Source organism: Sorex fumeus, unplaced genomic scaffold, assembly GCF_029834395.1.
Source record: "Sorex fumeus unplaced genomic scaffold, SorFum_2.1 ptg000034l, whole genome shotgun sequence".
Taxonomy (NCBI): Eukaryota; Metazoa; Chordata; class Mammalia; order Eulipotyphla; family Soricidae; genus Sorex; species Sorex fumeus.
In genome coordinates, this window is record NW_026606091.1 from 11,803,212 (window position 1) to 11,826,104 (window position 22,893).

General features: G+C 44.9%; 1 protein-coding gene across 1 annotated transcript in view; it reads left to right on the plus strand.

Moving 5' to 3' along the window:
- Positions 1 to 20,363: 20,363 nt before the first annotated feature.
- Positions 20,364 to 22,893, plus strand: part of MTAP (methylthioadenosine phosphorylase) — a 54,356-nt gene continuing 51,826 nt past the window's right edge. The window contains exon 1 of the mRNA XM_056117107.1: positions 20,364 to 20,569. Coding sequence (XP_055973082.1) covers positions 20,537 to 20,569 — 33 coding nt within the window. The 5' untranslated portion in view covers positions 20,364 to 20,536. The remainder of the gene's footprint in view (positions 20,570 to 22,893) is intronic.

The window sequence follows — 22,893 nt, forward strand, 5'->3', positions numbered from 1 at the left end:
TAATATAGTAGGATGTAAATATTTCAGAGATTTTTTTGTGCAACTCTGCAGTAATAATGAAAAAGATCTGATATCAAAGAAAGAAACAATAAATAGCAAATATTACTTTTCAGGTAAAATGAGCTTCCATGGGTTAAACATTTTTTTTCTGGAATTATTCGCTACAATATGCTGGAATTTTTCCCCTCTGGTGTTTGTCTCAGTGACCTGAACAATATGTAAGATGTAGAGCAAATTGTTCATAAAGTAGGAGAAATGCACCAATTTCTCTTCCCTACTTTATCTACTTCCAAGCAAATTTACTTAGAGTTATATTACACCGGGGGCAGACATTCAGGTTCTTATCTTCAAGCAGTCAGTTCTGGAATAGGGGTTGGAGCCATATGGATACTCGAGCACCACCAGGAGTAATTTCTGAGTGCAAAGCCAGGAGTAATACCCTGAGCATCACCTAAAAACAAACAAACAAAAAAAAAAAGAGGCTGAAACAAGAAACCAGAGATCAAGTGGCTATATTCAAAAAAGACTTTATTTAAGGGAATAGAAAGGCAGGCAGCAAAGCTCTCAGTTTATGGGGGGAATCTCCTGAAAAAGGACTCAAGAGAAAGACAGAGCCTTTACTCTTTTATAGCTTTTTAACAAAGGTGAATAGGTGAGCATTTCTTTATTTTGTTCCAAAAATGTTGGCCTTTTCAAAGGGGCAAGCATGCTGATATGATTCTCTTCTGCTGTCCAGATCCAGCAGGATGTAGGTCATCCAGATTATCAGGCACCACCTGGACCACTCTCATGACCTTTCGTAGTGATGATGCCCCTTCTTTAGGCTATATTCCTAATCTCACCCTAGCTGCTCCCCTTTCGTCCCTATCAGTGAGTTTCCAGAAATGCCTTCAAGAGTCCTGGCCAACAAGTCAGATGACTAGACTTCTGGAACAAAATGCCAACATCCAGATGCAGCACTAAAGTTTGCTATTGTTTCTCAACTCCGTATAGGTCCTTTTAATTATCAGTCCCTCTTTCTCTTAATGGCCAGACAAGGAAAGAACAATGATTAAACACACTCAACTCCACAGCATATTTCTAGAGCATTTTGAGATTTTCCTAACAAGATCTTTTTCTCTACAAAGTATTTATCTACAAATTAACTACTTTAATATTATCCTGAAGAGAGAAATTATGTTAATATTTCTATGTAATATTAGTATTTTATATAACATCTCACATTATGTGTCCTATATAATACACATAAGCTAATATACTTAAGGAGGCAATGATATATAATGAGGGAGAAAATATATATGAAATATATTAGTTGATGCTAGTTGAGACTTTGCTTTAAAAGAACTTATATTTCTTTTTAAGAAAGAAAGTGTAGAGCCAGAGAGACAGTGTAAGGGTTAAGGCACTTCACTTACATGAGATCAACCATGATTTCATTTCTGGTCCCCAGAGCATCACTGTAAATGATCCAGGGACTCAACCCCCTTTGTGATTTTTCTGTACTCATGACTCACAATTTTATCAGATTAGTTTCTCTAGGGGTGGATGAAGCTCGGCTTGGGGGAAGGAATTGGTTTGACACACCCAACCTCCCACAATGTTACAAAGTTCCTAACATCTAGGACCTCCTATTGTTACCTACCTCTGGGAATTTTTGGTGACAATGTGTTTGGGAACCATTAACTAGTAATTTATGGTCAATTAAAATAATGACCCACCTCAACCAACTCATTGAAGGGAACAGGAAAATCAAGGACTAAGCTAACTTGTATGAGTCCCTTTCATCCCCCATCCTCACTAGTCCAGACTGTTGCAGGCCTTTTAAACTGTTTGTAAGGTACCAACAAAAGATAGACTTTCTTTATTCATTTTATTGGAACATTTGTAGACTTAAAATGGATAGTCTATAAGATGTTCAATTGATTTTTCAAAGATGTCAGATTAATGCTCAAACATGATAAAGTGCCAAGAATATCACAGCATAATCTCATTTATGATGGTGGAAAGGTGTAATGGTGATGGGATTGGTGTTCGAATATTAAATGTAATCAAATATTGTGAACAACTTTATAAAAATAAAATTTTTAAAAAATTATCTCACCTATGACTATAGATGTAGAAATTCCAAATAAAATTAAATTGAATTAAAAAAAAAACATGGGGAGGGGGAATGGGGATGTTGAAGAGAAAATAAAGAAAAAAACCCATGATTATTCTATAATGGGAGATTATTCTACAATGGGAGAAAAAAAAATGAATACATCAGTCCAATCCGCAAGTTAGTGTGGAAACCTATTGGCAAGTAATAGCCTGTCACTCCCAGAAAATGAGCTAAGATATAGTAATGGAAACTTGAACAGGCCTAGAGTTTTCTGGTTTTTAACAATACATTTTAGAGAAGTCACACAAGCTGCAATGTTAGAGTCTGACATTTATCCACCTGTAAGGCTTTATCTCTGACTCTTCTCTGCAGTCAGATGGTAACTCGATAAGGCCGCTCTGCTGCTTGGCCTGGTTTTCACTTCTGTTCTCTTTCCCACTTGTTCCCCACCCCCATCCCCACCCTTGCCCTACCGTCAGTTGCATGTCTGCTAACCCCTACAAGCACATGGTCATACTTCATGATTCAGCTCCCAGGCCTTTCCTCAAGGCTTTCCTTCACCTCTACCCAGCCCCACTCACCGCACAGACCCTATACCTCCTTCCCAAACTCTATATAACTTTCCTATTACACTGGAATTATTTCTCTTTCTCTCTACCTGACTCCCTCTGAAAGGGTCTGTGCTCTCCAAAGGCAGTGTCAGGATTTTATCGATCTCTGTATTCTCAGCACCTGATACATCCTCCTCACCAGTTTCCCATAAAGTACTTATACTAACCCTGCACTGCCCTCGTTGTATAGACAAGGAAACTGAAGTTGAGTGTGAGAAGTCTGAGAATCCCCTTTCAAGCCCCATTTCCTCCCCTTTGGAGTCATGTTCAATTCATTGCAAGGTTGCGTCCTAGTGGTCAAGTCTTCCTCAGTCACTTCTAGTCCAGGACAGGAGAGGGAGTGCAATGGGTAGGGCACTTGCCTTGCATGCAGCCAACTTGGGTTTGATCTCTGGCATCCCAAATAGTCCCCCAGGTCTGCCAGGAGTGATCCCTAAGCACAGCTGAGTGGCCCAAAAACAAAACAAAAAATTCCACTACAATTCTTACATATCTTTCAGTTGCTAATCAAATAGAAAGACTCAGAGACCAAGGAGGCAAAATTGTATTAAAAGTGTTCAAAGTAGCTAAACCCACCTAACTTCTGCATCAATCTGCCCTTGATTCGCGTTGGTGAAAAGCCTGACCCCATGATAACCCCATTAGGGAGTTTCTTTTGGTGCAAACAGCAATTTAAGAAAATATGCCCTTTTGTTTTTTCTGGGCCCTTTGTTGTTTTAGTAAAATCCAAGTTGGGCTTTATGTGGAAAATCAAAGAGCCAAAGACAGGGGACTTGCAGAGATACAACAGAATGCTTTTTATTCTCCAACAAGCAGTTATTATTATTTGAATGGCTAAGAAATTGAAGATCTCAAAAGTAATAAGCACTCGGCCTGCTCTGCTTCTTCCTCTAGCTGGAAGTTTCATAGACAAGCTCAAAATCTGGGGCCTTCTGTCTCAGACAAAAACCAGCAGGTCTGCAGTTTCTTTTGCCGTTCACATGCCTTCTAGACACTGTTTCCGTCTTTGACCTGATTATAAACTTCAACTTAAGTAGTTAAATGTTTAGAAAAGTTAGAGACCTGATAATATGAAAGAGACTCTGAGGTACTCTGTTGACACTTACCTTAAGTAGCCAAGGACAACGTAAGAAGTCATTCCGTGCTATTAATCAGTAATCCCAAAGCGCTGTGTCTGTGTGCAAGTGTTTCTCTTAGCTAACATCTGTGAATTGATCACGGAAAAAATCTGATAAAGGGGCATTCTAAAAATACACAGTAAAATTCGAATGATTGTCATCAATTACAATCGTCACCTTTTGTAAGGCTCAAACTTGACATTTTAAAACATTTTAGTTATCGCCTTGCTATGGAATGAACAATGCACCTGTGGTTAAAATTCTACTTTCCTTTCATCAGGATATTTGAAACCTAATCCTCCACTTAGTATTGATTTTACTTTTGCAGTTTTTATGCCCTATATATGCCTGATTCCCCAGCCTTCCTCCACCACCCACCAAACTTGTTCTTCTGTATACTTGATAGTCGAGAAGTGCTGCCATCTACTGGTCATTTGTATTTAACTGCATATGAAAATGAGGGAAGAACATTGAAAGAGAGTTCTAGAAACAATAAAGTAAAATGCAAATGCAACTGCAACTTTGGAGTTGGCCTTTAATATTATCACCTCTCTTTTCTCTCTTCACTTTCTACTTTCCCTCTATAAAAAGGCAAATACATTACTCTAGAAGCAACAAAATGTATTTGCCACATTGGAACTGATCTTTAAATGTTAAACCTCCTCTCTCCGTACCCCTTGTGTGTGTGTGTGTGTGTGTGTGTGTGTGAGACTGTCTGTCTGTCTGTCTCTTCCTGTCTCCGTCCCTCTCTCAGATTCCTTCCAAACTTCTCTCACTTAGAAGCTAATTTGGTTTAAGATGTTAACCCATAGGTTAAGAGAGAGAGAGAGAGAGAGAGAGAGAGAGAGAGAGAGAGAGCAAACTTTTGCTGCCCTCTGCTGTTCATGTTCTTTGTATTTTTGCGCTTCCAGTCTCTTGCTAAAATTGAAAATACTTACACTTTGTGGTCATTCTCTGGCTCATTCACATAGTCATTTACTGGAATATTCATTTAAAGAATGATTACAAACTGTACTTGAACACAAAAATCAGACTCCATGTAAAATGACTGGGACACAAAACTGACCAATATGACACGGAAAGAAATAAAGAAAACTCCAAATTCTTCAAATGTACATGAAAATCTGTTTTATTTTTTATCAAATCTGTGATGATTGGCTTGCCAATGGGAGAAGTGCTGCCATCTACTGGTCAAAAATCCCCAAGCCATGGAAACTTGTGAACGAAAAACAAACCAGGGGACCAGCTTTGTAAAATCAAGTTTTGTGCACTCCAATTCTGAGATCAACCCTGTCTCAGCTGGGGGCCTATATTTCTCTCTTACTATGGGGTTCCCTCTTCTTGCTCTCTCCCTCTCTCTCCTCTTACTGAAGAAAACTGCACTCTTTCTGCATTGTTTCTCCCTCCTTTTTGAAAAAAAAAATATTTATTTTGCTATTTGTCTTCTGAAATTCTTTCCTGTGAGAATAGGTAAAGAAGCTGGGAAATCTGTGTGAAAATCACAACTGACTTTCCTTTATTGAGAAGAGCAAAGCCTCACCCCAGTTTGAGAACCCATGGCTCGCCTAAAACCTTGAGTGATGGAGACAGTTCCTATGACTTGTCTCAGGTGAGATCTGATGACTGCCTTGAGGACCAGTGGGATTGAGTCTATAGAGCTCTTTGGGCTTTCACCAGTCCTGACTGATGTCCGTGGAACCCAAGGTGGCTTTCTCTTCTCTCAGGAGAAGAGAAAGACAGTCACCTCCTCCCATTCTGCCTCTGCCACCCGGGACCCACTGGGAAGACTAGGACCGGTAAAGTCTGTGATGAGCCCCTGCTCAGCACAGGCCTGGGCCCTGCCAGCCCCACAAGGTGCCCGTCAGGACACACCTGAAGTTCGCTTGGTCTTCCCAACATGGGAGTTTAACCCCACCACCTGATTTCTTGGGGAGCCACAGACTTAGGCTGGAGCAAGGAATTGCTCTTTGCAGGAAAGGAGAAACCAGTCCTAGGCCTTATCCAGGGTTTTCAGGATTCTTGTCTCGCTCACAGAAAATAATTTTAGGATTAGACAAGCAGTAAAGTAAAGCAGATTTTATTTGGAGGATTTTTTGAAGGAAAGGAGGAAGAGAAAGTGGGAGAGAGTGGAGACTAAGAGAGACAGAGTAACGTGCTCAAGAAAGAAGGCCAGGGGCTGGAGCAATAGCACAGCGGGTAGGGCCAGTTTGCCTTGCACGCAACCAACCCAGGTTCGATTCCCAGTATCCCATATGGTCCCCTGAGCAAGCACCACCAGGAGTGATTCCTGAGTGCAAAGCCAGGAGTAACCCCTGATCATCGCCAGGTGTGACCCAAAAAGAAAAAAAAAAGAGAGAGAGAACACCGGCTTCTCAAAGGGTGGTGAGCCTAAATGGGCTCTTGGGCTGACTTTTTTTTTTTTTTATCTATTGAATCACTGTGGGAAAGGTTACAAAGCTTTCAGGTTTAAGTCTCGGTCATGCAATCATCAAACACATTTCCCTTCACCAGTAAAGTAAAGTAAAGTAAAGTAAAGAAAAGTAAAGGCCCTCCCGTTGATCATCGATTTGCTCGAGCGGGCCCAGTGATGTCTCCATTGGAGACTTTGTTATTACTGTGTCTGGCATATCGAATACTCTCGGTAGACCAGTACTTATAAAAAATAAGTATTGGGCTGACTTTTTATAAGTATTTTAAAAAGTATTTTATAAGTACTTTAAAATAAGTATTGGGCTGACCACTCCTCAGGTGATCTTGATCAGATCTTTCTGGAGTCTTCTCGGGCTGAATCACTAAAATTAATTGGATTTAGGGAGAGGTTCAAGAGTTTTCAGGAGAGGAACTTCATGGGGAGGGGTCCAATCTCCTCAGGGTGTGCCAGTAGTCTTATCAGGGCTTTGTTTTCTGTATCCACAAAGTGGATCAGTCTTAGGATTTTCCTCCCAGAAGCTCTGTTGACCTAAATTTCATCGCCACAGGCCTTTCCCTGTCTACCTGCCTATGTCATTGACCACACCATCCCCTTGGCACTTCACAGATAAGGCCAAGTGGACAAAGAGAGTCAGTAGCACTCTTACTGTGACTACTGCCAGTGATGTCTTCACTACTCTCACAGTCGGGAGGGTGACATTTTTCCATTCTCCGTGTGACATGAGACCATGAGAAAGGGTCTGGTTTTCTGGTTTCTTACTGCCAACTCGACCCATTTCCATAACCTCTGTGAATACTGTCATGATTCTGGCACCTTCTTGAAGCATCTCTGAGCAGCCTTGTGTACTGTAATATGTGTTGGGGAAGGCACTATCTGGAAGTCAAACCAGTCCAAAGGCATGAATGCTTTTGAAGTACAAGAACCTCCCCAGGAGCTGGCCAACTGGAGATGCAGGATTCCAGGTCCAAAGTGTTGGACTATAGTTGTAAACATTTTAGATTTAACATTGGTTTGTCCTTTCTCTCCCCATGCCCCCTTGCAGGGAGCTTAAGTTTATTGAGTTATACCCATCACAGTGTACCCGAGGCACACCCAATTCTGTCAGGCACTCCCAATCTACTGTGTTTATCCTTAACCTCTCCATTCTGCTCTCCTTCCCCTATCGGTAATCACTAACATCCCCAAATCAGACCCTGTGACTTGCAAAGTCAAATTCTTCTGAGGACTCTGGATTTTGTAGATAGAAGTGAAATATTGCTTTTCTCTTTCCTTTATGTCCTTTGCATAGTTTACTTTAGGGTAATGTCCTTTTTGTATAGACATAGGAAGACGGTTAATGCTATGCTTTTGTAACAGGGGAGTTATTTCTGGTGTCTGTCATATTTACTTGATTTAAGCCTCAGTTGCCCTTAAATCCTAATACCCCAAAAGGAGGGTCCTGGTGAGGGACTTGGATGGACCCAGGGCAAGCTGTAAGTTACCCAGGCACCGAAAAGGCACAGGCTAAGCACCATAAAACACATAATAAGTTGAGAGCACGGTCATGAAACAAACTGTCATGACCCATGGCTTAGGAAACACTAACTTGGCCTGAGGACTGTAGTCTAGGATATGTAGTGAGATGTCCCCAGCAAGAGCCACCCTTTAAGCTTAATATATCTCTTACTGTGTACATAAAACATGACTAGAAATATTGTTAAGAAGTAAACTTAATATGACTGCTTAAATGGATACAGACTAATGAAAGGGAAAAGTAATAAACAATTAGATGGAATTATGCCCTTGGGCAGATATCCCAGCAGGATGAGATTTTTGTCCTTGAGTATCTCCTAGAACCTCCCCTGAAGGAAGGGCCTTACATTTGTTCACTGTTTGTGCTAATCTTCAATCACACCTACGTGTAATTGCTACCCCTGACATTTCATGATTTCTCCATAACCAACGCTGTGAGACTTGAATAAATGGGTCAGTGATTACCAACCAGCCCAGTTTCCCACCCCCCTCCCAGCCCCCTTGCCCCTACCTTCCTTCAATCATCCATTGCCATTGACCAGCTAGGGTGAAGGGGACCATGATTCTGCCCCAAACACATGTGTCTCGCACTACAGATTGAACTCACACAGAGCAGGTTTGAAGCTTCTGGGAGAGGCTGAAACAAAGGCCATGCTAAGAATATCAAAAGAAGACAAATTCAAAACAGTTCCAAGCTCCCAACCCAGCTTGACAACACTTTAACAAGGAACTATTTGGGGAGAAGTTGGGGAAATGGTATAATAATTAACATTATAGGGATCAATGTACACATTTCCCAAAGTCTGAGATTGCCCATACCCCTGCCTGAGATAATCACTCTCTTTCTTTTACTTTGTGGCATATTTTCTCCATTTTCTCCATTGTACTTGGTTTGCTTGTAGCAAACCAAGTACAAGCTCTACTTGGCCTGTCTGTTTGGTTCTCTCTGCTCTGGAGAAGCCTGAGTCCTTGCACACAAAACTCTTTCTCTCCTCTCAAATTTCCCAAATAAATTTATCTTACTTCACTATTCATTTCTTCTCTGTAATGTTTTTCTGTGCAGGTAGGTGACAGACCAAGCAGAGCTAACGACTGGTTTTCTTTTTCCGGAAAAAGAGCAATTCCTCACTCCAACCTAAATTCCATTACTCCCCAAAAGTTCTTGTGCAGGGATTAACTCTTATGCCTTACACATAAAGTAAGACTCAGGTACAGCTAAACAATTGTATGTAGCTTGTGGGACTTTATGTCTGTGCCCTAAATTCTATTCCATGCAGATATTCACAGCGGACTTTACATTCTAACCTTCCAGCACTTCCTAAATGTCCAAGGTGGATGAAGAGGATAGAGAAAGGACTTACCTCTCGCTGCCACCTCCCCGCTCCCCACTTCATAAGCTACTTGCAATACCTGCTTTGGTTTGCCAGCCCCTGCAGCTATTACACGCTAACTCACCATTTTCCTTTTACCCCAAACCCATAATCCCAAGAGATGCAGTGTGGACTCACGGAACATACAACAAAGTACTTATCTATTCTCTCTGGTTATATGACTCAGTTGCCAGCTTCCTAGATCTTGCCACAATCTGGAGTTATAAATGTCCTAACATCTCCTCACTCTACTGTCTGGCTTTAGATTTCTTCGAAACTCCCAGTTTCTTGATCCTCTGCTCTCAGCTCCTTCCTCACTGCTTTGTTTCTAAGGCTCGGGGCTGGAGCAATAGCACAGTGAGTAGGGCGTTTGCCTTGCACGCGGCCAACCAGGTTCGATTCCCAGCATCCCATATGGTCTCCTGAGCACCACCAGGAGTAATTCCTGAGTGCAGAGCCAGGAGTGACCTTTGTGCATCGCCAGGTGTGACCCAAAAAGCCCCAAAATAAAAAAACTGTAAAAAAAAAAAAAGAAAGCTCGATTTCCATGGTTGATCTTCTTAATTAACATCTACAAAACCCTCCATTCATTGAGTCCTATCTAATCAGATAATAGGAATCTACCAGAAAATTGATATGTTCTTACTTTTAAAAGATGTTATTATTGAATCACTGTCAGTTAGATCCTTACAAAGCTGTTCATGATTTGGTTTCAGTCATACAGTGTTCTAACACTTTTTTCTTATCACTTTTAAGAGGAAAGATGAAAATACTAACAAAAATTTAAATATGTGAGTGTTTTACATTAGGGATAAAACAGGATTGTCTCAAACAACCCAGGACATACCATACTCATCCATATTTAGGGAGTAGTTAACAATTTGGCTGAGCAGAGATTCCTGAGTCAAATGTTTATAACCAAAACATGTCTGAGGTTTCACACAAGGCTTTACGTGTCAGAGACTTCAGACCTGGTCATAAGATCTGAAAGGTGGCTATTTTCTGGATGTTTCCTCCTAGTTGACCCACACTTCCTGGGACAACTAGGATAACCAAAACATATGTCAGAGATTTAACAATCGGGTTTTATAAGTCAGATATTTCAGATCATGTCATATATGATGTAGGAAGGTAGATAGGGAAAGGCCCTTTGCAATGAAACAATGTTTTATGGAAGAATTCTAGGACTGACCCACTTTGTGAAAACAAAGACCTGATAAGACCATTCGCAGACCCTGAGTATATAGGCCTCCTCCCCATGAAGTTCTTCTTTCTGGACCTCCCTTTTAATCTGATTAACTTTAGTGATTCAGCCCAAAGAAGACCATCACTGCTCCCAACCTCTCTGGTAACCTCCTTAGCAACAGACTTTTACCTGGGAAGAAGCTTCACGTGAGAGCAGGCTGGAGAAACCCTATAAAGGCCACCTTGAACAAAGGAAGGGCGCGCATATGCTGCCTGAGCCCATGTGTGCTTACGCCCACGTGGCCGAGCACATGTGGTGCCCGAGCACGTGTCGCCCGCATCTCCCCTCTTGAGATGTGTACTTTCATGCTTTCATGTCTAATGCTAGGATGTGTGTAGGGGCTCTCTCTCCGTCCTTGGAGAAACCTGTGTTCTCTTTTGAGTTCTCTCTCTCTCTCTCTCTCTCTCTCTCTCTCTCTCTCTCTCTCTCTCTCTCTCTCTTTCTCTCTCTCCCCCTCCACACCTTAAAAATCCTCCAAATACATGGAGAAAGGTGTTGGGAGGATTCTCCCAGGATGGGAGAGGCATGCTGAAAGTAGACTATAGACCAAATATGATTGTCACCCATTGCCTCTTTTGCAAACCCCAACACCCAATAAGAGAGAGAGAGAGAACAAAAGGGAATGCCCTGCCACAGAGGCAGGGTGGGATAGGGGGACGGGGGGTGGGAGGGATACTGGGATCCGTGGTGGTAGGAAATGGGCACTGGTGGAGGGATGGGTATTTGATCATTGTATAATTGAAACCCAAGCACAAAAATTTGTAAATCTACAACTGTACCTCATGATGTCTCACTAATAAAAAAAAAATGAATTAAATTTTTTAAAAATCCTCCAAATAAAATCTATTTGTTTCACTGCTTATCTACTCCTGAAATTCCTTTCTGCGAGGCGAGACAAGAACCCAGTAACCCTGGGTCCTGGGTGGCAGAGGTGGTTGGGGAGAAAGTGACCCGTCTTTCTCCCTGCTTCACATAAGTCACCTGTGGGGCCCACCGACATAACACTTAAAAACTGCTTCCTGATTCTCTCGATGCTGCAGATGGACCTGGGAGGTCTTTGTTGTTAACAATTGCTGCCTTAGCCAGGGACCAGAGACATCAGAGTTTACTTCCTGTTTTTGTTCTGGGACACCCGTCCTGCAGTGACCTGGGGAGTCCCTGGTGCATTCGTGGCCAATCACCAGCCCTGGGGCCGGCTGAGGATGAATGAAAAGGGACCACAGGCTGTTCACAAGTGGCCATTTATTCAAGTCTCACCTTGTTAATTACAGAAAAATCATGAAGTGTTGGGCGGAATAGCAATTGGTTAAACGTTATCATAAATAATTTTTTCATTTCATTTCATCATCCTGTTAATCGTCGATTGCCTCGAGCAGGCCCCAGTAACGTCTCTTTCATCCTAGCCCTGAGATTATATTCACGGCTCTTTAGGAGAATGAGACCCATCATTGTTACTGGTATTTGGCATATTTGGTAGGGAGTTTGCCAGACTCTGCCCTGTGGGCAGGCTACATTCGATAGCCTGCAAGTTTGTCCAAAGTAGGAATGAGATAATAAGATGTCATAAAGAAAAGTTCTGATAAGATGTCGCGTGGCCGCATTTGCGGTTCCGGGATCTGGATTTTATAGTCTCTGAGTCTTGGCCGCTGATGGGATTACGCGGCGCCAGGGGGCCAGGTGGTGGGTGTGACCCCCGCCTACTGGAATTTGGAGGATCTGGGTGGAAGATGCTCGACTCCAATTCGAGTAGGCTTGGAGGTCTCGGCCCCGGAACCCGCGTGGCTTTGTCCCTCTGCCAGTACCTTCAGGTGTGCAGAGAGTGGTCTCAGCATGGTGGTGGCTGGTCCTGGAGGTCTCCGGCTGCCGTAGCCCTGGCCGGGGCGGGGAGGAAAGCTCAACCCGCTCCCCTCCAAGGGACTCCGGGAAGGAACACCGAGGCGCGGGGGCAGAGACATAAATAATAAATAGATATAAATCCCTTCCTTCAGGGGCAATTCTAGTAGGAGATCCACCCAAGGACAAATCTCATCTAGGAACTCCAGCATTCTAAATTCCTACTAGGAGATCCACCAAAGGGTGGAATACTATCTAAGGGCATATGCTTTCTCCTTTCCTTTGCTAGTAATTGATTTAATCATATTAAATTTACTTAATAATATTCCTAGTCATTTTGTATGAACACAGTAAGAGCGATATATTAAGCTTAAAGAGTGGCTCTTCCTGGGCACATCTCACTATATATCCCAGAATACAGTTCTCAGGCCAGGTTAGTCTTTCCTAACCCATGGGTCATGATAGAGTTTGTTCCATGACCGGGCTCTTAACTTTATTAAACATTTACGAGCTTAGCCTGTACCTTTTCAATCCCAGGGTAGCGTGCAGCTTGCCCTGGGTCGAATCAAGTCTCTCAGCCAGGGGTTAGAATCTAAGGGCAACTGAGGCTTAAGTCAAGTGAATATGACAGATGCCCAGGAATAAATATTACTCAGAGTCAATTAATCCCCATGTTACAAAAGCCTAGCATTAACTGTCTTCCTGTGCCTATACAAAAAGGACATTGTTTTAAAACAAATTTTGCAGACGAAATAAAGGAAAGAGAAAAGCAATATTTCACTTACATACAAATTCCGGGGCCTTTTTCAAGACTTGACTTTACAGGTTATAGTGTCTGATTTGGAGATACAGGTTATAGTGTCTGATTTGGAGATATTTGTGACTAACAGGGGAAGAAGAGAACAAAGGGGATGTTAAAGATAAGCACAGAAGATTGAAAGTGTCCAATGGACCTGGATGTGCCTGATGGACTTGGGTATGCCTCGGGAGCACTTATGGTGGGTGTGAGCACTATGGTGGTATAACTTAATAAACCTAAGCTCCCTGCTGGGGGAAAGTAGAACAAGCCAATGTTACTTCTTAAAATGCTTAGTACTATATTCCAACAACCTCCTTCACATTGATTTTGCAACTTTACCTCCTAAGTACTTACATAGTTATTTCTGACTTCTCCAGACCTTTGAGTAATCACCTCCAGCCCCTGAAATGGCAAGTTTTTGTTCACATTAAAGAAGAAGGTCCTAACAGACAATCTACATCAATCATTTTCATTTCCAGACTACAATTACCTGACCTGCTCTTTCCAGAAACTTCAATTTCCTTCATACTCATATTCTCTCTCTCTCTCTCTCTCTCTCTCTCACACACACACACACACACACACACACACACACACACACACACACATCTCACTATATATCCCAGAATACAGTTCTCAGGCCAGGTTAGTCTTTCCTAACCCATGGGTCATGATAGAGTTTGTTCCATGACCGGGCTCACACACACACACACACACACACACACACACACACACACACACACACACACAAAACACACACACCATCACTATCACCATTACCATCACCATCACACTTTCTTTCATGCCCCATTCCTTAACTCTGATCTCAAATATCACTTCTCCGGGAAATGCACTCTGCTCAGCATGCAGTCTCAGCTGAACTGAAGTCTTGAGCATACTCCCACACTGGGTTACAATCTCCAACTTCTCTCAATCCTGTCACATTAGGACTTCCTTAAGGGCTGAGAGCAAAAGTCATACATCTTTCATACTTCAGCACTTTGCCTAAGGCCAACACATGGTAGAAAGAATAATACTATAATTAAGAGTTCATACATGGCCATTAAGACAGATTTAGGACTGAAACCCAATTACCCTGATTGTATAAATATGAGACTTCCTAAATGTACCAAGCCTCTGTGATAACAGTCAGGCACCAAATGTAAACTTTCTCACATTTCATATTGCATTTCAACTTTTATTACCTTCTTTGGTTTTAAAATCTCTGTAAAGTTCACAGACCCTTGGAGGAGAGATTACCTTTTAAGCCAGTCATGGGCATTTACAAATTAACAGGAATGATGTTTGATTAATTTTTTGATTCAAGTGAAGGTGGAAGAGCCTAAGAATCCTCAGCAAACAAGGTAGCTTTTGAGAGATGCAAACAAACAAACAAAACGAAAACAAAAAGAGGTGAGGGTGTACAAAATCTTTGAGGGCAGCCAGGGGAAGGCCCCAGCAGCTCTTTCCCTCACTGCCTGCGTTCGGGGTGGGCCCGGGGCTGCTCTCCCAGCCAGGGCAGCCCGGGACATGGGGCAGACAGTGGAGGAGACGCGGGCCAAGCCGGTTGATTGATCAGATGCTGTTTATTCCATTCTCCCCTCGCACCTGCCCCAGTCTTCTCTCTGGGCCTCCCATTCTAGTCTCACACAGCTCCTCATTCCCATCTCCTTCTGTCTCTCCCGCTCCATCTCACAGCCTGGGCTCTCTCTCTCCACGTGCCTGTTCCTATATTCTTCTACATTCTTCTCTCTCTGTCCCCCTTGCTATTCTCTCCGTTTTCCATCTTGCCACCCTGCTCTCTCTCTCATTCTCCAACTCTCCTGTTTCTCCAACTCCCTTATCTCTCCATGCTGACACTGCACCCAGTCAGGTAGCCAAATCAACATAAGAAAACCCTTCCTGAGGGCCCAAGTTCAAAGGGAACACCACCTAGGATATTCAAAGCCCTTCCTGACTGCCCCAGGGCAAAATACCCTTTTTTCTCTTTTTCCTAGTCCAATAACTACCAACATCTCAATACTAGTTATTTTTGTATGGACACAGTAAGAGATAACATTGAGGCTTGTGGGGCAGCTCTCCTGGGAACATCTTGCCACAGACTCAGACTATAGTGGTCAGGCCAGATTAATCATTCCTAACCCTAGCAGGGTCCCAATCTAATTGTTACTATTTGGATCATGACAACATTTGTCCGTGGCCAAGCTCTTAACTTATAGTTAAGCATTATGGCACTTTGGCCAGGCCCATCATGATGCCAGGGTAGCACATAGCTTACAGCTTGCCCTGGTTCCATCCAGTCCCTCATTAGGACCCTGCTTTGGAGGGCCCTAGGAAATAAAGGCAGCTGAGGTTTAGGTGAGAGAACGGATGCCCAGGGGGAAAATATTACTGAGAGTCACATTACAAAAGCATGTCTTCTTGTGTCCATACAAAAATAACATTGCTCTGAATAAACTATGCAAAGGACTTAGGGAGAAGAGAAAAACAATATTTACAAGTCAACAAAGCACAAAGAAAGAAGTTACAAATAAACACAGAGGAATGGGAGCACTGTGATGGGAGCAACCCAATAAACCTAAACTACCTGAGGCTATGCAGAAAGGACAAAATCAGTGTTATCCTCAACACCCAAAAGGAGAGAGAGAACAAAAGAGAGAACAAAAGGGATGGGGGGGTGGGGGTGGAAGGGATACTGGGATCCATGGTGATGGAAAATGGGCACTGGTGGAGGGATGGGTATTTGATCATTGTATAATCGAAACCCAAGCACAAAAAGTTGTAAGTCTACAACGGTACCTCATGGTGTTTCACTAATAAAAATTAAAAAAAACAAAACAAAACAAAACAAAAAACAGTGTTATCCTAAAGGAAGGTAATTCAACTCTTCTTGGTCCACTCCTATAAAAAGGGAATTATGTCAGCCTTCAGATCAAAGGGTGGCCATGAGGATTAAATTAAGACTAGATTGTTCTGGGATCCTAGGGATGGCTCAGAGGTAAAGTTCCTGCCTGGAGTTCAATCCTCAACACCATTCTACATGCTGAGTCCAATCCCTAAACCCTGCTCTCCTCAGCACTACAAAGTATTTCATCTCCAGGGCACCAGAAAAAAAAGTATCACCCCTGGTAAAATCACAACAGCAACAAAAGGGAACAGGAGGAGAAGTTGGGGAAGGGGGAAATATATGGCTCTCAGTAAATATTAGCTAATTTATGTTTCTCTTTAAAATATTCAAAAAGCAAATATTACCCCACCCCCAATTGATTTCACATACTTTATTAAAAAGGGCTGGAGCGATAGCACAGCGGGTAGGGCGTTCGCCTTACAAGCGACCAACATGGCCAACCCGAGTTCGACTCCTCCGCCCCTCTCGGAGAGCCCGGCAAGCTACCGAGAGTATTGGATATGCCAGACACAGTAACAACAAAGTCTCCAATGGAGACGTTACTGGGCCCGCTCGAGCAAATCGACGATCAACGGGAGGGCCTTTACCTTTTTATTAAAAAGGAGGGCACAGAAAAGCAAAGCTTTTAGTTACTTTCTTTATTTTCATTTTTATCCATAGCTCATAGATTAGGGTTTTTGAGGTTTTTTTGTTTGTTTGTTTTTGGATTTTGGATTTTTTTTTCTTTTTGGATCACACCAGCAATGCTCAGAGATTACCCCTTGCTCTGAGCTCAGGAATTACTCCTGGCCATGTTCAGGGGACCATATGGGATGCCGGGGATCAAACCTGGGTTGGCTGTGTAGAAGGCAAATGCCCTACTTGTTTTACTATCACTCTGGCCCTACAGGTTAGGTTTTAAGTTCTAAGTCAGAATGAAGAGCAGGAAACAGACAGGGTTGGACACTTTGTCTTACTTTAATCTCTATAACAAAAACGCCGTAGCCTGGAGGCCTTCAATTACATCTTCCTCATAGAATTACTTAATCAATATTAGTCATCATAGCTCAGAACTTCACAGAATAGGATGAATTGTGCTGCCACTATCAAATTAAATTATATCTGAGTATCTATAACTCCTCGGCTTTTTTCTATATAGAGGAGAAGTCCATGTCTCTTGAAAACAGGAATGAACATTTTCTCCACCAAAGGAAATGAGTAGAATTTAGGGGATCATCTTGCAGTTTGTTTATATATAATAAAAATGCAAATCTCATAGAAGTGTGAGTTCTAAAATCACAGAATAAATTCCCATTCTGTAAACCAGAATATGTTCTTAATGACTTTGGGGGAGTCATACCTGGCTGTGCTCAGGGTTACTCCTGGCTCTGAGCTCAGGAATCATTCCTGAAGGGACTCACTCCTGTGGAATGACATAGAAAACCTAAAATAACACCAGCATAATAAAAGCAGGAATGAAGATAAATACATTTCATACTCTTTATAAAATCATTGGCCAATGGGAAGGAACCTTGCAGTACTTCTCTTGATGTTCAGAGCACACTGCACTTGAAATAACTGCCATTATCAGCTACACAATGGAATACTACACAGCTGTTAGGAAAAATGAAGTCATAAAATTTGCCTATAAATGGATGGACATGGAGCATATTATGCTGGGTGAAATGCATCAGAAAGAGAGGGACAGATAATAGACTGACTGCATTCTTTGTAATATATATTATATACATAAATAATATATATGCATAATATATACATCGAACTCGGGTCGGCCATGTTGGCTGCATGCAAGGCAAACGCCCTACCCGCTGTGCTATCGCTCCAGCCCGCTCTATAACTTAAACGAAATAATTTAGATTGTATTCTGGGGAGTCCTTGTGGGGAGAGGGATCTCCCAAGAAATCCCCGAATTTCTCCAAGGCCAGCCTTGGGGAATGCCTGGGGGACCATGTGATGCCAGGGAATAAACATGGTGGGCTGCAAGCAAAGATAGTTGTAGACTTTTAAACAGATTTAACTTAAAATAAAACTATGTTGCAAGAAAATTTAGACTTGAATCAAACAAAGAGAGTACTATTTAAGTAAAAAAAGATTAAATAGGCAGTTCCATAACTGTTGTTTTTGTTTTTGTGGGGAGAGGGGCACACCTAACAGTGTCCAGAGGCTATTTTTGGTTCTGTGGATCACTCCTGGTGCTACTGGGTGGGAGGAGAGGAGGGGCGGACCGTGTGTAGTTTCAGGGGTCCAACCCTGACCAACCCCATGCAAGACAAGGGCCTTAAGTCCTGTAGCATTTGACCCCAACACAGGGATATTTGGAATGAAATTCTGTCCTCTTCTCTGTGTTCGCTAACGACAGTCTACCCAGCCACATCATCCTCTCATTCCCAGAGTATTTGCAGCGGCTCTGTTTCGAACATTACTGCCATTGCAGTTCCTTGGTTGGGAGAGCCTAATTTATCTGTGGAAGTTAACCAGAATTACCCACTCAGAGAGAGATGGGGATTTAGAGCGGCAGAGATTATCTAACTCTGCAGAGAATGCCGAGGGATGGGAGGTATGAGCAGACAGTGTAGAATGATAAAGAAACTTGAGTATGGACTCTAAATCTAAGTGCCTACTCCGGAATTAAAGATGATCCCAGGGGCTGGAGTGATAGCACAGCGCGTAGGGCGTTTGCCTTGCACACGGTCGACCTGGGTTCGATCCCCAGCATCCATATGGTCCCCCGAGCACCACCAGGAGTGATTCCTGAGTGCATGAGTAACCCCTGTGCATGGCGGGGTGTGACCCAAAAAGCAAAAAATTAAAAAAAAAATTTAAAAAAAGATGATCCCAGTCAGAGTCAGGTTAGGGGTTGACATGGTCTCATCATCCTAAAATCTTACTTCCTTGGAGTCCAGAGATAGCATAGTGGTTAGGGCACATACCCACCCGGTTCGGTTCTGGTGAACTACAGGGCAGGAGCACCATCCTATCTTCACCCTTGCATTGAAAGTTTCACCTGATTGGCTGATGGGGCCCCCAGACTTCCTGGGCACCATTTTGGAGCCTCCACTTCCCCCCCCCAAAAAAAAAATATTTAAAAAAAAAACACCCTTTCCAACAAATTGAATACGAGTGGATCACAGTTTGTAAACCAGGAAGGTGACCCATCTGATTCAGTTTTTATTGCCCCCTTTTTGCCATCCCTGACTCATGTGTAGCGCGAGGGGGCGGTGGGGAGGCCGTCCCCCAGGAATTAAGCAGAAGGGAGCAAACTCGAGGTGGAGTCGCAGGGGGCAGGGGGCGCTGGCGCGCCCTCAGCTGGCCGGCCGCTGGAGGGACACGGCAAGAATGCCCAGTTCCCTCCTGGTGACCAGTCCTCCCGCCCGCGAATTTCCCGACAATTTCTAGCTCAGGCGGGCCTGCTGGGACAGATCATACAGGCGAAGTGCAGTGAATACTGGGCCGAGCGGAGAGTGCTGATGTTCCCCGGGAGAAAGCGTTGGCACCCGTTGATGGAGCTCATTAACGTGCAAGGCACGGAGTCCAGGAAAACCAGGCACTCAACAAACTATCTCCGTTATCATCGGGATCAGGACCCGTTATAACCCGGGCGGACACACACACAGAACCATGGTCAGGACCGCGTAGTTATAACCGGGGCAGGGATGGGACATACAGAGAGAACCTGATACACACGTACACAGAACCAGACACACACTCGTGCTGACACAGAAACGTGATCAGAACCCGTTAGCTGTAATCGGGGTGGGGACACACACACAGACACAGACACACAGAGAAAACTGGACACACTCATCAAGAATGAACACACGCATTTTAAAAAGGGGGGAGGGGGTCACGCACGCACAATCGCGCGCGTGCACACACACACACACAACACCCCACAATCATGATCATGACCCGTTAGTTATAACCGGGGCAGGGACGGACACACATACACACAGAGAACCGGACACATACTCACGCTCACACAGAAATATGACCATGACCATTAGCTGTAACCGGAGTGGGGACACACACACAGGCATACAGAGAAAACTGGACATATACCTAAAGAATGGGCACACACAAAGGGGGGGGGGGGGAAGGAGTTGCACGCGCGCACACACACAGGTACAAAACACACAATCATGATCATGCCCCGTTAGTTATAACCCGGGCGAACGGCGGCGAGGGCACATCGGACGGGGACACACACACATACAGAATCAGACACTCACGAGCACGCACGCACACAATCAGGATCATGACCCGTTAGTTGTAACTGCGGGGGTGTTTGGGGGGACGGACACACACACACACACGCGCGCACGGACCCAAGGAGAACCGGCCACACGCTCACGCACACGCCTGGCCGGAAAGGTCCGCGGCCGGGGCGGGACGCGGGAACCCGGGCCGGAGGCGGGGTGGCCCGGGGAGCCCACACCGACAGCCAATCCAGCCGTCCCGGGGAGGAAGAGGAGGAGCCAGGGCCGCCCCACGCCGCAGTGTTGGCGCTCGGGCCACGCTTCCCCACCTGCTCGCGCCGCTCGCCGGACCCGGAGCCCGCAGCCTCGCGCCCACACCCCGCGGGGCCGCCGCGCCGTCCTCGCGCAGACATGGCCTCGGGGCCCGCCGCCACGCCGGTGAAGGTGAGTGCCGAGGGGCGCGCAGCCGAGTGCCCGCACCCCGGGGGACCGCGCCTCCGGGCTGCACCCCCTGCGCGGGCGGGCGCCGGGGCCCGGGAGCTGGCACACTCGGTGCCCACCCGCCGCGCCCCGCCACTCCTCTGCTTGCAGCCGCACCGCTCGGGGCGCGCACGAGCCCGTTGGGGAGGTACAGAGTTCGCGCCCCGACCTCGCCAGAGCGCTCCTTTTCGGGGCGAAACGTCTGTTGGGGGCGGGAGCGGGTGGGACCCGGGCCGGGGGGGTCGCCCGCTGCGGGCTTGAGGCTTCCCGGACCCCGCGATCGCGCTTCCGCCCTGTCCCCGCTGCTCGCCCCGGGCCCACGTGGGGGATCTGCCTGCCTGCTCTTTTTTGTAAGCTTCCGGGTGTGTTTTTTTTTTCTACTTCCAAATGCAAACCTTTTTTTTTTTTTTTTGTAGTATTGGTAGTTGTTGTTGCTATCCCGAAGTTTGCCCCTGCGGCTCCGCGCGGCGACTTTGTTTCAGAATCCTTGCGAAGGAGTGCGAGGCCGCACCCTTTTTTAGAGGCCTCTGGCCTTAAGTGCTTTGTTCGCCGCCTGGGGAGTTAAATCCGCCTCTCTTGTGACCTCGCTGCACCCGGTTCTCGCCCGCCTGGAGCTCTGTTCCTTGGACCCCGGGAAGTGGGGCCTCCTCTGGCCGCGAGTTTTGTGGGGCGCAGAGAACTTCCCCGGGGGCGTTGAAACTTCCACCTAGCTGTCTCCAGAGGGGTTGTAGGATTACGGCGCACCGGGAAAACTTGACATTCAATTTTAGGACCTCTACTAGGCAGTTTCTGATTGGGCCAAGAACTCTATTGACTGTTGGACTTTGAGAAATTCCTGGCGGATGGGACTAGGATAGCTGGCTGCCTCTCTCCAGGCAGCTCTTGAGTTCTATCTGCCTTGCCTGCCAGTCTCCAGGGAGAAGGGAAACCTCTGCGGGCCTGTGCTGTGATTTGCCAGCCAGGCTACTTAGGTCCTGCAGCTCTTAATGAGACCATTGAAGAAAAGAGGGTGTGGTGGGTACCTGTCAGATTTAGATATGAAACTCCTTTTGCCTTCTTGAAAAGAGTCTTACATTCCACAGATGTTTGTAGATGGCCATCTCCTAAGGGGTCCTGGAGTGCACAACAGAAGGTGGTTTCAGGAAGCTCATGCAAAGCGTCCCAAGGTTTTTCTTTTTTTTCTTTCTTTTTTTTTTTTTTTGGTGCTCATCTTTAATGTGAGAAATTTTACTGCAGAATCTGCTGGAATGGTTAGATTTGTGCTGTCATCTGGTACATGGGTGAAGTTTATTATATGCTAGCTCTCATAAGCGGATGTACTGAGATTAACGTGAAATAACTTTTCTACCAGCTGGAGTAATAGCACGGCGGGTAGGGCATTTGCCTTGCATGCAGTTGACCCAAGTTCGATTCCTCCACCCATCTCTGAGAGCCCCGCAAGCTGCCGAGAGTATCGACCAGCATGGCAAACTACCCATGACTATTCAATATGCCAAACACAGTAACAACAAGTTTCACAATGGAGATGTTACTGGTGCCCGAAGCAAATCGATGAATAACGGGAAGACAGTGCTACCAACTTTTCTGCAACATTGAAACTATTAGGAGGAGGATCATTAGTCCCATGGAGCTTTCAGTTGGCAAACTGAAAATCCATCTCTCCTTAACACTGTAGCACTGTCCTCCCTTGTTCATAGATTTGCTTGAGCGGGCACCAGTAACGTTTCACAACAAATTGTGAGACTTGTTGTTACTGGTTTTGGCATATTGAGTACACCACGGGTGGCTTGCTGGGCTCTCCAAGAGGGGTGGAAGAATCAACCCAGGTCAGCCGCATGCAAGGCAGACGCCCTACCCGCTGTGATATCGCTCCAGCCCCATCTCTCCTTACAGATATGTATTTAAAGTGATATTTTAAAGACAGAGATGCCAGAGAGATATAGTACTGGGGTTAAGGTACTTGACTAGCACATAAGTAACCCAGGGTAAATCCCCAGCATTTCATTTGTTCCCCCCAGCACAGAGCCAGGAGTCACTGTCACTGTCCTCCCGTTGTTCATCGATTTGCTCGAGTGGGCCCAGTAACATCTCGATTGTGACAATTGTTACTGTGTTTGGCATATCGAATACGTCAGGGGTAGCTTGCCGGGCTCTCCGAGAGGGGCAGAGGAATCAAACTCGGGTCGGCCATGTTGGCCGCTTGCAAGACAGACGCCCTACCTGCTGCACTATCACTCCAACCCAAAGCCAGGAGTAAGCCCTGAGCATTGCTCATGTGGCCCAAACAA